Raw genomic sequence first — 17,369 nt, 5'->3', positions numbered from 1 at the left:
ATATAAGGAATACTGTTAAAGGGGCATTGCTGCTTAGCCATTTTTGGGACTTTATTGTGATTTTTGGGCCAACTATGACATTGAATAACAGGGTTTATATACACCCCAAGCATAAATGCTTCTAAATTTGTTAAAAGAAAATAGTCGAAGTGTGCAGAATATAAAAAATTGCAACTCTCTGAGGTCTAAAAGTAATTTAAATGCCACTTAAAGTTGACATTGTTTTGTGAAAAATGACCTATTTTATGCTGTAAATTATGAATGTTTTGCGCAGTCAGGTCCTAAAGCGCCCGTTTTCTAGCTTGTTTGGACCATAATCTATAATACTGCCAAGTTTCAGCTGATTTGACCCAGTGGTTCCAATTTTGCTGCTTAGCCATTTATGGGACTTTATTGTGATTTTTTGGCCAATTTTGACATTGAATAACACGGTTTATATACATCCCAAGCATAAATGCTTCTAAATTTGTCAAAAAAATAGTCGACGTGTGCAGAATATTATAAATTCTGAGGTCTAAAAGTCATTAAAATGCCACTTAAAGTTGACATTGTTTGTAAAAAATGACCCATTTTATGCTGTTAATAATGAATGTTTTACGCAGTCAGGTCCAAAAGCGCTCATTTTGTAGCTTGTTTGGACCATAATCTATAATACTGCCAAGTTTCAGCTGATTTGACCCAGTGGTACCGATTTTGCTGTTAAGCCATTTTTGGGACTTTATTGTGATTTTTGGTCGACTTTGACATTCAAATAACAGGGTTTATATGCATCCCAAGCATAAATGCTTTTAAGTTTGTGCAAAACAAGTCGAAGTGTGCAGAATATAAAAAAAATTGCAACTCTCTGAGGTCTAAAATTCATTTTAAATGCCACTTAAAGTTGACACTTTCTGTAAAAAATGACCCATTTTGTGCTGTCAATTATGAATGTTTTACTCAGTCAGGTACAAAAGCGTCCATTTTATAGCTTGTTTGGACCATAATCTATAAAATTGCCAAGTTTCATCCAAATCGGCCCCGTGGTTCCGATTCTATACGCCGTCAAAGAACCTCGGTGTGCAAAATAGGGCATTTTTCCCGCCTTTTTTCTTGAAAAGCAAAATCGACAAAAGCCCTGTCGATAAGCGGTTTTTACGACGCGATTTTCAATGGCCCTGTCGACAACGGCCCGCAAACGCCTTTTTTTCGGGCATTTTCTGCGTTTTTTTATGGCCCCTTATTTGCGTTTTTTAAATTGGAACGGCTGGGGAGAAGATTGCGCTCCTTCCTTTGCGCAGGGGCCATGCTAATCTTCTCTGTATCGTTCCAATTTTAGTATATGTACTGCCGAAGCAGTACGAAAAAGGACGTTGCCATAATGCTGTATATATGTGTTGCTATCTGATGCACACTTTTGCAGGTTCAAACGCGCGCTAAAATGCCCGTATGCGTGTGTTCCGCCTCAGATACTTACCTAGAGGTATTTCGGCCGGCAGTGTATATTCGCTTTCTACGGTCGCAGCGTACTAGGATACGCGAATGAGATGCCGACATCGTTTCAATCGCGTGCAACGGAACAGAAGAGCGCAGCTGTGAATGGTAAATGTTAAACATTGCGACGCACTGTACTAATTTTACCAGTCTATTTTTAGCCACGACGTATTGTGTTTTCCGAACAAAAGCTGTACGTGTACAATAGCTTCACTATTAATAGCGTTTTCCAGCCAATAGCTGTGCGTTTACAATGGCTTCACTATTAAGGTCGGTCATAATATACTAAATAGTTTCCCTGTAGAATTCAATGTAAAAGCGCGACAACTTTAAGCGAAAATAAGTGCAACATTTTGCACATAGAGACCCCATAACAATACCTTTTCTTAAAGGCCATTCTAAGCGGAATCGATTTATGCAATAAAAAAGGTACGCCATGTTCAAACCAAGCAAGAACTTGACACGAATCAAAATCGACTGTTTTTGCAACTTTTGTTTTCGGCCGTTTCTTAGTGGCATGTAACCTTTTTCAGTGCACTGCTTTACTATAGTCTTCAAGTTTATCATATTTCAGGGATTCAGTAGTGAACACCTATTCATGCCCTACCATTATCTCCGAAAGATAAAACCCGAACGATAGTTTAAAGTGTAAAGCATGCCTTCCTGTCAACTATGATATTTTTTTTAGAGAGTACAGCCCTACATGAAACGATTATTTAGTATACTGTAACCTTAATAGGAACTCTCGTGATTGGCGTTCGTAGCGGAACACTGCAGAGCGTAACCTGCGAGCTGATATACAGGTTCAGTACATCAACCAATGCACGGGCGTTCCCTCTTTAACAACTCTGGTTTCACTACAGTCACGCATAAATCTTTCGCCTTTTACTAAAGATTTCCGTGCAGTGGAACATTCAATGAGTCTATAGACTTATTTCTGAAGTCCTGTTAATTCAGGATATGCGATAATGTGTCAATACATAAACCTTGGTGGCAGCTAGGCACCCGAGTCTAAATATATTGTTTGTTCTAAAAAATATGGAACGCTTCACGAATTTGCGTGTCATCCTTGCGCAGGGGCCATGCTAATCTTCTCTGTATCGTTCCAATTTTAGTATATGTACTGCCGAAGCAGTACGAAAAAGGACGTTGCCATAATGCTGTATATATGTGTTGCTATCTGATGCACACTTTTGCAGGTTCAAATGCGCGCTAAAATGCCCGTATGCGTGTGTTCCGCCTCAGATACTTACCTAGAGGTATTTCGGCCGGCAGTGTATATTCGCTTTCTACGGTCGCAGCGTACTAGGATACGCGAATGAGATGCCGACATCGTTTCAATCGCGTGCAACGGAACAGAAGAGCGCAGCTGTGAATGGTAAATGTTAAACATTGCGACGCACTGTACTAACTTTACCAGTCTATTTTTAGCCACGACGTATTGTGTTTTCCGAACAAAAGCTGTACGTATACAATAGCTTCACTATTAATAGCGTTTTCCAGCCAATAGCTGTGCGTTTACAATGGCTTCACTATTAAGGTCGGTCATAATATACTAAATAGTTTCCCTGTATAATTCAATGTAAAAGCGCGACAACTTTAAGCGAAAATAAGTGCAACATTTTGCACATAGAGACCCCATAACAATACCTTTTCTTAAAGGCCATTCTAAGCGGAATCGATTTATGCAATAAAAAAGGTACGCCATTTTCTGCTCTGGGGTCTTGCGTTTGCTAGATACAAGTATTTTGCTTTCAAAATGGCACACTACACCAAAATGTTTGGTCCGTTAACCGGAAACGCTATCAACAAAGGATGGATGGAAAGGACATTGAAAGTGCAAGGAACTCGCGGGGCTTCCATGGCTGCTGTCATCAATCTGTTGCGTGCGAATGGTTTCACAGAACACCATATTGATGCTGTAGCAAGTGGACCTCCAGGATCATTGTCCTATGATGTTGTATTTACGGAAAAGGCGAAAATGATGGAGTTTATTGAAGATGTACCTTCAGGAGGATTAACTCATGATGGAGTGAAGTACTTTGTCCAGTCCTATGGAAAGCAGTTAGTGGATGTACGAGTACACTGGTTGCCTGTTTTTATTGACAACCGTGTACTTGAGGAAATGTTCGGAACATTCGGAACTGTCATTTCAATAAAACATGAAACCATGGATATGGATGGATTCCACGTCATTTCCGGGGTTAGAGTCGTGCGTCTGCAAATAGATGAAGAGGCAAAAAATTCAATCCCACATCTATTGAATTTTGCATGCGGAGCGAAAGCCCTCTTGACCGTGAGAGGGCGGCAACCACTGTGCTTGAGGTGTATGAATCTCGGGCACATTAGAGGGAGCTGCCCGGAAAATAGCAAGCCCAAGACCACAAGGAATACCTCGGGCGATACTGATGGATCACAGGGAGGTTCCTGGGCGGAAGTTGTCTCGCGCAAAACGTTCAAGAAAACCCCAACAGAGGCTGCACCAATGGTATCAAAGGTGGTGGGTGAGGAGACCCCTTCAGGAGGAGCTTCCGGGCCGGACCGAGCCGGGGAGTCCACGGAGTCCGTGAACCCCCAGACAGGAGACGGCAAGGGACATGCTAAAAAGGCCAAGACGAGGTCGGTTTTCGAGGGCGCCCCGATAGAGACAGGCACAACCTTGGGAGACACGCAAGGTGAGAAACTCACTGACGTTGTTGGTGTCACGGATGATGGTGCCCATCATGAGATGGACACCAACATACAGGGCACTAAGAGGTCCATAGATGTGGATGATATTTCCACACCTATGCCCAGGAATGCGCCCAGGAGTGGGCCTGCCCCCCCTCCCGAGGACCCATTTGATGGGATGTTTACTCAGGATTCCATCCAGGATGGTATCCTGGGTTTGCAGTCCCCTCATGCAAAGTGACAATAACGGACTAACCACTTTCACCCCTTAAAGGACACGATTTTGCTTACTGATTTCACATACTTTTACAATGGACTGGAAACGAAACGCTTGTGTAATGGACTATGAGTTAGCATACTTCTTTTTATGCATATTCATGTATGCAGTCTACTTATATATGTCATTGTTAAAGTATTTCTTGTGTGCTGGTCTATATGTTCTTAAAATTATGTTTAAAAACATAAATATCACTAATTGTCTATGTACTTTCTATTGTGTTATGCTTAATTGTGTAGAACATGACCTTAGCATACATGTGAACGGCATAGCTAGGCTGTGCTGGTTACATGAATACATATTGTGTTTTGTTATAAAACATCATGAACTTTTTCCTATTATCTCCCCTTTCCATTGTACGAGTATATGCTTACAACATTATTTTCGTGTTCATATATTACATTGCACTTTTCCCGTAATAATTTTAAAACTTTTAAAAATCTGTATATATAAATACATTGTATATGTATTAAATTGCACTATCCCCGTAAAATTTGATAAATATCTAGACATCAGTTTGTATAAATACATGTTTCTTTTGTACACATTTATTAATAAGTGTAAAATTATCTCCCCTTTCAAATACATGTTATCTTATAAATACATATTGTGTTTAAATCATGTTGGACATGATTTAAGCCGTCGATACACTCCGTCACTGTTGAGTGTACATTTTTTACACTTGAATAAACCGCTCCGTTTTGATTTATTTGTCGACTGCTTTAAATCACTATCGATACACTTTTTATCGTCTTCTATGGTTTATTTGTGTCTCGATTTAAATCACAAATATACGTCGTCTGTTGTATTTATTATTTGCCAATATGGGTATAACCCGCATCACGTTAGATTTACTATCTACCGTTTATTTTCTGCTAGTTTAAACATTCGCTTTAAATTTACACTGATATCGTCTGCTGTTTATTTAATCAATATAAATTGCCAGTTAGCTTTTGGTGCATGGGCGCAGCCATCTTTTTTGTACAAGCGTCTATGTTTTCTGTCCTCGAGTAACTCGCCCCGTGTTGTCTTTTCTGTCGACTGCTTTATTTTAAGTAGATGTCTGTTCTTATCGTCTGCTTGTGTGTATTTTTACATTTTCAATACTCAACACCCGTTGATAATTGCACAGCCATTCTTTATGGTACATGATATTTTCAGTTTGTGTATTGTGTGTCCACTTGTAACAGTTCTAAAAATATCTAACGTGTCCTTTTGTAAAGTTATTTTTAGTAATTTACCTGACAACCTCAGTTATAAATAATCATGGCGTTAAAAATAGAAACAATAAATATAAACGGATTAAGATCCAAACAGAAACAAACCTTTATTAAAGATTATATATCAATTAATAAAATACAAATTTTATGCATACAAGAAACTCATATTGATAATTATAAAATGTCTAAACAAATAGAAACTTTATTATCTAATGAATACTTTTACATTTGGAATTTTTCTAATAATCTTTCTTGCGGATGTTGTATTATCGTTACAGATACGAATATTAAATGTTCTAAATTTCAACTTGATTTTGATGGTCGATTTATTTCGTTAGATGTACAATACTTAAATGAATCTTTAAGAGTCTGTAATATTTATGCACCGAATAAGCCTGGGGACAGAAATGAATTCTTTGAATCAATAAAACATTATTTAGTATCATCAAACAAATTAATAATTTTAGGAGATTTTAACTTCATTATAAATACAGATTTAGATAAAATAGGAGGTTCATCAATTGATGTAATAAAAGGTTGTAATGTTTTCAAACAAATCATTGATACCTTTAAAATAACAGATATTTATAGACATCTTAATCCAGATAAAGTAATAACAACTTGGAGTAGAAAATGTTTAACCGAATCTATTGCATGTCGTTTAGACAGAATTTATATTGAAAATTCACTTATTGAAAAATGTAAAAACGTAGATATTATTCCATGTCCATTTTCGGATCATGATTTTGTTAGCCTTACTATAAATTTAGATAATAATGATAATACAACTAATAGCATAAACATTGGTGAATCATATTGGAAATTAAACAATTCAATTTTTGAAGATGAAGACTTTGTTTCTGCTTTTGAATTTTATTTTAAAATTATTAGTAGAACAGAAGATATAACTTTAGAGTGGTGGGATAATTTAAAAATACAAATTAAAGAATTTTGTATTGATTATAGCAAATCAAAAAATAAAAAATATTTTGATAACATTAAACAATTAGTTAAACAATATAAACAATGTATTGATATTTCTGAAAAATTAGATATCAAAGATAATTTAAATAAACTTCAAGACAATTTATATAAAGGTGCATATATAAGAAGTAAAGTACATGTTTTAAATAATAATGAAAACTCAAGTACATTTTATCATAACAAGGAATTTGAAAATGGTAATAACAAAATTATACACCATATTATTGATGGTGGAGTAGATAAGAAATCTACTAATGACATTTTAAATTCTTTTAAAACTTTTTATAAAGAATTATATACAGAAGAACAAGTAGATACATCCTTAAATGATAAATTTTTAAATAATTTACCTCAAGTATCAAATGATGATAATAATATGTTAAGCAGCCCTATATCTTTAGAGGAAATTGAATTAGCCTTAAAAAATATGGATCATACTAAAAGTCCAGGAAGTGATGGGTTAACTTCTTTTATTTACTTGAAATTTTTCCATTTATTTGGGAATATTTTGTTACATTTATATAATACATGCTTTGATTTAGGATACATGTCAGATTCACAAAAACTTTCTTATATAACATTATTATGTAAAGATAACAATAATAAAACATCAACAAAAAATTATAGACCTATATCACTTCTAAACATAGATAGAAAAATTTTATCTAAAATATTAGCAAATAGATTAGGCAAAGTATTAGAATCAATAATTGGTATTTCACAAACCTGTTCAATCCCAGGTCGTTCAATATTTGATAATGTTCATTTAATTAGAAACATAATAGATTATGTTGAGCAAAAAAATATGAGTGCTTGTTTTATATGTCTCGACCAGGAGAAGGCTTTTGATAGGGTCTCATGGTCCTACTTATATACTACACTTTCTGCATTTGGTTTTTCTGATACCTTTATTAAATGGATTAAAGTACTATATAAAGATATAAAGTCATCCGTAATTGTCAATGGTCATATTTCTGACCCATTTTCCTTATTTAGATCAGTTCGTCAAGGATGCTCTTTATCGCCTCTTTTATATGTCATATGTTTAGAACCTTTTGCAAAATTAATTCAAGATGATGAGAATATAAATGGAATACATACACCAGGTAATAAATTTCATGTTAAAATGTCTTTATATGCAGATGATAATACTTCTCTTTTTACAGATGACAGATCTATGTTTCATTTCTTTCGTCATGTTTCCGATTATCAGAAAGTTTCAGGTTCTAAAATAAATTATAATAAAAGTTGTGGAATGTTTTTAGGTAAATGGAAGACTAGGTCAGATCATCCATTTGGTATATCATGGGTGAAAAATGTTAAATTATTAGGTTATAAATTTGGCTATGAATTAACTGATGATGATATTTTTAATGCAACATACATTAATTTCTCGAATACATTAAATTTGTGGTATAATAAATGTAAATCTGTTAAAGGTAAAAGTTCAGTTTTAAATACATATGTAGTCTCAAAAGTCTTATATTTTGTTCAATGTCAAACAATCCCTAGTCATTATATTAACATGATACAAAAAAGTTGTTTTAAATTTATTTGGGGCAGTGTTTATGAGCCAATTGCTCGGAAAACATTATATTTAGATTTAAAGGAAGGTGGTCTTCGTATTCCTAATATACAGCAAAAAATTAGCGCTTTTTATTTATCGCACTTATTTAAATTATTAAATGATTGTAAACATCCTTGGACTTATTTTGCGAGATACTGGATTGGAATGCAGTTAAGGGAATTTAATCCTTCTTTGTTCACTAATAATGAACCCCATAGCGAATTTGTACCATCATTTTATTTGGAATGTTTAAACATATTTACAAAGTTTGTAAAAGATATAAAAAGTGATAATTTTACACATTGGAATGTTAAACAAATATATGCTTTTTTAATTAATCCTAATAACGAATATAACCCTAAATGTATAAAGGAATTTCCTTTAATTAATTTCAAAAATGTATTTAAAAATATTGTTTCTTCAGCAGTTGATCCTGACTGTAGAAATACGTGTTTAAAATTAGTACATTCAGTGTTGTATGTTAACAAATATTTATATGATAAAAAATTCAATAAAGCAAGTAAAAAATGTACTTTTTGTATAAGTGATGAAACATTTCAACATTTATTTTTAGACTGTTCTATGATCACTCCTTTGAATAAAACTGTTCTATTTTTAATGGACATTCTGACTATTGAAAACGTTTCTATTTCGTCTAAATGCTTTCAATTCTTTGATGTACATAATTCAGATGCTGAATTAAAATATGTGTATTTAGTATTCTTGTCCGAATCACGACATATTATTTGGAAGTGTAGGAATTTGGTAAAGCATGAAAAATTTGTGTTGTCTCCCTTAGACTTTATTGTTAAGTTTCTTAATAGAATTAAGTTCAGAATTTTATTAGATTTCCACCGTTTATCAAATGATTTCTTTTACTTATATTGGGGAGGCTTATGCCACACAACTAATGAAAACATAGTCTATCATAAGGAACTTGAATACAAATATTACTTAAAGTTTTTATAACTGTACTTGTTTTCTGCTGTTTGCTTTTTCTCTCTGATTTCAGGATGGTGGCTGCGGGGCCGTTTTTGGCTGTTACTCGGGTTGCCATCCTAGATCAGAGAGTCAACGCGACAGTGGTTATATTGTGTTTAGTGAAGTGGTTGTGAATTGTCACTTGTATATTGTTAATTGTATTATTGTATCATCTCTTTTATCATCAGTATTCCTATGAGTCATTTCAATCATTGTTCCATATATTATGTAACCCAGTATTGGGCTCATCTCATTCCACTCATCGAATTCCATTATCATTCATTTTTCATCACTATGTATTTCGACATACCATTAACACATTTTCAATCATGTAGGTCATAGGATACTTGACTAATATTTCCTCAAGTAAAGAGATTGTCTGTTTTCTTTCAAAAAATAATTTATATTTATTGTCACACTTTTTTCAAGCTTATCTGGGAGGTGGAGCTGAGGCGGGTTGGTGGTGGTACCGAAGGCTATAGACGCGCCTTAGCTCTATCTCCCGGTGCAGCTGTAGACTTGTATTTATTTTTGAAGTTTGTTGCGAGCTTTCGCGGTGAGTGCCCGTGCATGAACTGAGAGAGCACACAGCAGACGATTTTTGTTTGTTTAATTTCTTGTAATAACAGTATTACTATTTTTCTTATATACATTCTCACTTAGGTGTGTGACACATTTTTATATTTCTTAATTTAAAAATACTTGAAAAATCTCTTTATTACATACTAATTAAGACCCGCTCATTTAAGGGAGGCGACTTATAATTTGTATTATTTAATTGCTTCAATAGTATTCTAAATAGTATTAAAATGTTAAAAGCAATTATGCGTGCAGACGCAATGAAAGACTGGTTTTGAAATATAATATCATTATAAGCGTGCAGACGTAGTATAAAAGACTGTTTAATAAATGGTATATTCAATACATGTTAAACAAGTATTTAAATAGTCGCCTAATTTTGTATATTTGTATTTAGAGTTCTTTTAGCGGGTACCTGGGGCGCTTTACACCCCAGGGTAAGATTTAATAAATTTTATGAAAAAGAAAAAAAAAAAAAAATCGTGGCTTTAGTGATCCGTTGGTCGTTTTTTCATAAACGAGCGATTTTGAGTAGTAAAAATGGCAGTGATTAGTAGCAATTTTAGACCGCTGGATGGAAATGAAATTTGCGATAGGATTCTACAGAGGACTGTCAAAATACAGGGCCAACGTGGATCTTCTCTTGTGAACATTATCAATTTGATAAGGAGTCTCGGGGTCACGGAGAATGATGTTGATGCGGTCTCCAGTAACCTACCGGGTTCGATGGCATATGACGTGGTCTTCACAGAGCCAGGTAAGTTGACTTCCTTTCTTGCTAGTATGAAATCGGATGAAACGGTTTTTCAGAAACTAAGATACAAATTTGAGTCGTATGGGAGCCAAGTAGTGCACATTAGAGTACATTGGCTGCCCATTTTCATAGGAAATAAGATTCTGGAAGATTTTTTCTCTCAGTTTGGTAAAGTGTTGAAGATTGAGCTTGAAAAACTAACTGTCCAAGATTGTGTGACATTTTCGGGAGTGCGAATTGTAACTGTTGAAATGTCGCAGCAATCAAAGAACAAAATACCACATGTGGTTAATGTTGAATGTGGCAACAAGGCCCTGTTGACAATGCGGGGACGGCCTCCTTTGTGCTTGAGGTGCATGCAGCTCGGGCACGTGGGGAGGGACTGTCCCGGCAAGGTCATCAGGCCGACAGTCTCTCTTTCAGTTGGAAAACAGGCCTCGGAGGTGGCGAAGCCTGTTGAGGATACAGGTTCTGTATCGACGTGGACGGATGTGGTCCGGAATGGGAAGAAGGCGAAGAAGGCCCCCGAGACGCAGGACGCGGCCCCTGCTACTTCTCCTCCCGGTGACCAGACGCCGTCTCCAGTCACTTCAGAAATGCCAGTGGTTGAGACCAAGGAAATGGAAGTAAGTGAGGGTACTTCAAAACGGAAATTAGAGACAGAGGAGGAATTTACCCCAATGCCCCGTAACAGGGTAGTTAGTGGGGTCGAACAAGTTGAGAGTGGGGGGATAGATATGTCTGACATGCTATCTCAAGATTCCATCTATGATGGTATGTTGGCGACTCAGTCCCCCCATAGAATGTAGTGTTTGTATTGATTGGACTCATAAATGGACTTGATTGTTGCACAACGGATTGCTTTATATTAAAAATGGCCTGGAAACAAACCGCATGCTTTATGGACTTCGAAATGGCTTATTCCTCTTTCTACATCTATGCAGTTATTCATATAGTTAATTGCACTATTCCCAGAAGTGTTAAAGGTCTAAAAATATGTAAGCATAAATACATTTATGTAAATATATATATATTATATTGCACTTTTGCCATAAAATGTTTAAATATTGTAAAACTCTACATGAATATATACATGTTTGAACATGTTTCAGTTCTATCCAGTCTTTTTGTGTACACATTTGTTAATATGTGTGGGATTATCTCTCCTTCTATAAACATGTTTTTCTCGTACACATTTTGTTTAAACCAGTTTCAGACTATGTTGTCTTACGGTCTCGATTTATCTCACAAATATATTTCGTCTGCTTTATTTCTTAGCTGCCAATGCTCGTGTATCCCGCCCCGCTTTTATTTTTCTATCGACTGCTTATTTGCACGTAGTCTGAATGTTCGCTATAAATCTTTATCGATTCACTTCTATCCGTATGCTAAAGTTTATTATCACTGCTCCAATAGAATTAAATGCCCGATAACGTTTATTTTGTGGGCGCAGCATACAATATTTTATGCATACAAGAAACTCATATTGATAATTATAAAATGTCTAAACAAATAGAAACTTTAATATCTAATGAATACTTTTACATTTGGAATTTTTCTAATAATCTTTCTTGCGGATGTTGTAATATCGTCACGGATACGAATATTAAATGTTCTAAATTTCAACTTGATTTTGATGGTCGATTTATTTCGTTAGATGTACAATACTTAAATGAATCTTTAAAAATCTGTAATATTTATGCACCGAATAAGCCTGGAGACAGAAATGAATTCTTTGAATCAATAAAACATTATTTAGTATCATCAAACAAATTAATAATTTTAGGAGATTTTAACTTCATTATAAATACAGATTTAGATAAAATAGGAGGTTCATCAATTGATGTAATAAAAGGTTGTAATGTTTTCAAACAAATCATTGATACCTTTAAAATAACAGATATTTATAGATATCTTAATCCAGATAAAGTAATAACAACTTGGAGCAGAAAATGTTTAACAGAATCTATTGCATGTCGTTTAGACAGAATTTATATTGACAAGTCGCTTATTGAAAACTGTAAAAACGTAGATATTATTCCATGTCCATTTTCAGATCATGATTTTGTTAGCCTTACAATAAATTTAGATAATAATGATAATACAACTAATAGCATAAACATTGGTGAATCATATTGGAAATTAAACAATTCAATTTTTGAAGATGAAGACTTTGTTTCTGCTTTTGAGTTTTATTTTAAAATTATTAGTAGAACAGAAGATATAACTTTAGAGTGGTGGGATAATTTAAAAATACAAATTAAAGAATTTTGTATTGATTATAGCAAATCAAAAAATAAAAAATATTTTGATAACATTAAACAATTAGTTAAACAATATAAACAATGTATTGATATTTCTGAAAAATTAGATATCAAAGATAAATTAAATAAACTTCAAGACAATTTATATAAAGGTGCATATATAAGAAGTAAAGTACATGTTTTAAATAATAATGAAAACTCAAGTACATTTTATCATAATAAGGAATTTGAAAATGGTAATAACAAAATTATACATCATATAATTGATGCTGGAGTAGATAAGAAATCTACTAATGACATTTTAAATTCTTTTAAAACTTTTTATAAAGAATTATATACAGAAGAACAAGTAGATACATCCTTAAATGATAAATTTTTAAATAACTTACCTCAAGTATCAAATGATGATAATAATATGTTAAGCAGCCCTATATCTTTAGAGGAAATTGAATTAGCCTTAAAAAATATGGATCATACTAAAAGTCCAGGAAGTGATGGATTAACTTCTTTTATTTACTTGAAATTTTTCCATTTATTTGGGAATATTTTGTTACATTTATATAATACATGCTTTGATTTAGGATACATGTCAGATTCACAAAAACTTTCTTATATAACATTATTATGTAAAGATAACAATAATAAAACATCAACAAAAAATTATAGACCTATATCACTTCTAAACATAGATAGAAAAATTTTATCTAAAATATTAGCAAATAGATTAGGCAAAGTATTAGAATCAATAATTGGTATTTCACAAACCTGTTCAATCCCAGGTCGTTCAATATTTGATAATGTTCATTTAATTAGAAATATAATAGATTATGTTGAGCAAAAAAATATGAGTGCTTGTTTTATATGTCTCGACCAGGAGAAGGCTTTTGATAGGGTCTCATGGTGCTACTTATATACTACACTTTCTGCATTTGGCTTTTCTGATACCTTTATTAAATGGATTAAAGTACTATATAAAGATATAAAGTCATCCGTAATTGTCAATGGTCATATTTCTGACCCATTTTCCTTATTTAGATCAGTTCGTCAAGGATGCTCTTTATCGCCTCTTTTATATGTCATATGTTTAGAACCTTTTGCAAAATTAATTCAAGATGATGAGAATATAAATGGAATACATACACCAGGTAATAAATTTCATGTTAAAATGTCTTTATATGCAGATGATAATACTTCTCTTTTTACAGATGACAGATCTATGTTTCATTTCTTTCGTCATGTTTCCGATTATCAGAAAGTTTCAGGTTCTAAAATAAATTATAATAAAAGTTGTGGAATGTTTTTAGGTAAATGGAAGACTAGGTCAGATCATCCATTTGGTATATCATGGGTGAAAAATGTTAAATTATTGGGATATAAATTTGGCTACGAATTAACTGATGATGATATTTTAAATGCAACATATATTAATTTCTCAAATACATTAAATTTGTGGTATTATAAATGTAAATCTGTTAAAGGTAAAAGTTCAGTTTTAAATACATATGTAGTTTCTAAAGTCTTATATTTTGTTCAATGTCAAACAATCCCTAGTCATTACATTAACATGATACAAAAAAGTTGTTTTAAATTTATTTGGGGAAGTGTTTATGAGCCAATTGCTCGGAAAACATTATATTTAGATTTAAAGGAAGGTGGTCTTCGTATTCCTAATATACAGCAAAAAATTAGCGCTTTTTATTTATCACACTTATTTAAATTATTAAATGATTGTAAACATCCTTGGACTTATTTTGCGAGATACTGGATTGGAATGCAGTTAAGGAAATTTAATCCTTCTTTGTTCACTAATAATGAACCCCATAGCGAATTTGTACCATCATTTTATTTGGAATGTTTAAACATGTTTACAAAGTTTGTAAAAGATATAAAAAGTGATAATTTTACACATTGGAATGTTAAACAAATATATGCTTATTTAATTACTCCTAATAATGAATATAACCCTAAATGTATAAAGGAATTTCCTTTAATTAATTTCAAAAATGTATTTAAAAATATTTTTTCTTCAGCAGTTGATCCTGACTGTAGAAATACGTGTTTTAAATTAGTACATTCAGTGTTGTATGTTAACAAATATTTATATGATAAAAAATTCAATAAAGCAAGTAAAAAATGTACTTTTTGTATAAGTGATGAAACATTTCAACATTTATTTTTAGAATGTTCAATGATCACTCCTTTGAATAAAACTATTCTATTTTTAATGGACATTCTGACTATTGAAAACATTTCTATTTCATCTAAATGCTTTCAATTCTTTGATGTATAAAATTCAGATGCTGAGTTAAAATATGTGTATTTGGTATTTTTGTCGGAATCACGGCATATAATTTGGAAGATTAGGAATTTGGTAAAGCATGAAAAATTTGTGTTGTCTCCCTTAGACTTAATTGTGAAGTTTCTTAATAGAATTAAGTTTAGAATTGTACTAGATTTTCATCGTTTATCAAATGATTTCTTTTATTTATATTGGGATGGATTATGTCATACCACTAATGATACAGTAGTATTTCATGCAGATTTGGATTACAAAAATTATATAAAATTTCTATAATGCAAATATTTAATATTTATACTTTATTTTCGTTCTGCTGTTTGTGTTTTCTCTCTGATTTCAGGATGGCGGCTGCGGGGCCGTTATTGGCTGTTACTCGGGTTGCCATCCTGGATCAGAGAGGCAATGCGACAGTGATTATCTTGTGTTTAGTGAATGTGAATTGTTACTTGTATATTGTTCATTGTATTATGGTATCATCTCTTTTATCATCAGTATTCCTATGAGTCATTTCAATCATTTGTCCATATATTATGTAACCCAGTATTGGGCTCATCCCATTTCACTCATTGAATTCCATTTTCACTCATTTTTCATCACTATGTATTTCGACATACCATTAACACATTTTCAATCATGTAGGTCATAGGATACTTGACTAATCTTTCCTTGAGTAAAGAGGTTTATTCAAAATTATTGGTAATGGTACACATTTTGTGTTTCACACTTTTTTCAGGCTTAGCTAGATGATGGGGCTGGGGCGGGTGAGTAGTGGTACCGAAGGCTCTCACGTGCTCCAGCCCCATCATCTGGTACAGCTGTAGACATTTTCAAAAGTTTTTGGCGGACCGTCACGGGGATTGCCGAGCATGACTTGGGGCGGGTCGCTGAAGACACCTTTTTTTGTATTTGAGTTTACAAGTGTACTTCAGTATACTACTTTCTGTTCTTGTTTGTTGTTTTTTGTTTTTTAAGGAAGTGTGAATATTTATCATTTATATTAATATTTCATATAACCTCTTTATTAACTAATTAAGATCCGCAACATTTAGGTTGGTGACTGTGTATTTGTTAAAAATCGTTACTATTCCTCTATATCTATTTATTCATTTCATTACATATATATGTACGTGCAGACGTGAAAAGACTGGAATAATTTAAAATAATGATTCAAACGTGCAGACGGAAAAGACTGTGACATTAATAATTATTTAATAAGTTGTGTTCTTCATTCTTCACTTATGTTAAAGTTTAACAAAAAGTCACCTTGTTTTGTATAAATCAATTTAAGTCTTTTAAGCGGATACTTGGGGCGCCTTACACCCCAAGGTATGTGATAATAAATTTTATGAAAAAGAAAAAAAAATAAATCTTTCGAGTCTTTATTGAAACTTACCTGGTGCAGAGAATACCGTAAACGTATTTTTCTGCTCTGGGGTCTTGCGAGATAAAAGTATTTTTGAAAGAGATTGAAATCATGTCTGATGTGTTTGGCGCTTTGGATGAGCGAACGGTGGACTCGGATATCGCGAGTAGGATGGTCCGCTTCCAGGGAAGACGTGGATCTGCTATGGTGCATGTCGTCAATATCCTCCAGGAGAAAGGCTGGACCAGCGAGGACATCGTGGCCATTGCGTCTGGTCCCCCTGGGAGCGGCCATTACGATGTGGTTTTTGATGACGAAGATAAGTGCAAAGCTTTTTGTACAAGTTCAAATGGTCATATTAAATACCGAGATGTGTCTTATGACATTACTTTACATGGCAGACAGGTGGTACAAGTGAGAGTACACTGGATGCCCATTTGTACTAAGAAGATTGTTTTGAAGGAACTCTTTTCTAATTATGGAACAGTTTTAACCATTGAAAATGAAATGTATGAACTAGGTGGTTTTAAGTGTCAGTCTGGTACTCGCCTTGTCACTATGGAGGTTTCAGACTCACAAAAGGCTTCCATACCTCACTTGCTCAAATTTCAGTGTGGGTCGAAGGCCTTGGTGACAATGAGAGGACGTCCCCCACTATGTCTAAGGTGTTTAGAATTAGGGCATGTCAGGGGAATGTGCCCAGATAAAGGTTACAAGGACACCGATCAATCATCAGGGACATACGCTGACAGATTGAAGCAGAAGAAGACAGTTGAAGTCTCCAAGGACGTGCCACCCGTGAAGTCTGTCGAGAAACCAGGATCAGCTACTGATAATGTCCAAGAGCAGACAGTGGTCACACAAGACGAGAATTGGCAACAGGCTAAGCGTCGTCCAAGGAAATCTCAGCAACCAAAAGAGAAGGTACCACAAGCAGCTCC

General features: G+C 33.8%; 1 protein-coding gene and 3 non-coding genes across 5 annotated transcripts in view; 2 read left to right on the top strand and 2 right to left on the bottom strand.

Moving 5' to 3' along the window:
• Positions 1–1,228: 1,228 nt before the first annotated feature.
• LOC127832847 (U6 spliceosomal RNA) lies at positions 1,229–1,338 on the bottom strand. The gene has a single exon (XR_008027195.1). It is a non-coding gene; the product is annotated as a U6 spliceosomal RNA (small nuclear RNA).
• Positions 1,339–2,313: 975 nt separating this feature from the next.
• LOC127832734 (U5 spliceosomal RNA) lies at positions 2,314–2,430 on the top strand. Its single transcript, XR_008027093.1, has one exon. It is a non-coding gene; the product is annotated as a U5 spliceosomal RNA (small nuclear RNA).
• Positions 2,431–2,502: 72 nt separating this feature from the next.
• On the bottom strand, positions 2,503–2,608 carry LOC127832820 (U6 spliceosomal RNA). The gene has a single exon (XR_008027170.1). It is a non-coding gene; the product is annotated as a U6 spliceosomal RNA (small nuclear RNA).
• An 8,167-nt stretch (positions 2,609–10,775) lies between these two features.
• Positions 10,776–17,369, top strand: part of LOC127881080 (uncharacterized) — a 35,578-nt gene continuing 28,984 nt past the window's right edge. For both annotated transcript variants that reach the window (XM_052428704.1, XM_052428705.1), the window contains exon 1: positions 10,776–11,128. In XM_052428704.1, the coding sequence (XP_052284664.1) occupies positions 10,826–11,128 (303 nt within the window). In that variant the 5' untranslated portion in view covers positions 10,776–10,825. The remainder of the gene's footprint in view (positions 11,129–17,369) is intronic.

Source organism: Dreissena polymorpha, chromosome 5 (assembly GCF_020536995.1).
Source record: "Dreissena polymorpha isolate Duluth1 chromosome 5, UMN_Dpol_1.0, whole genome shotgun sequence".
Lineage (NCBI taxonomy): Eukaryota > Metazoa > Mollusca > Bivalvia > Myida > Dreissenidae > Dreissena > Dreissena polymorpha.
This window is presented reverse-complemented; position numbering and strand designations above follow the sequence as displayed.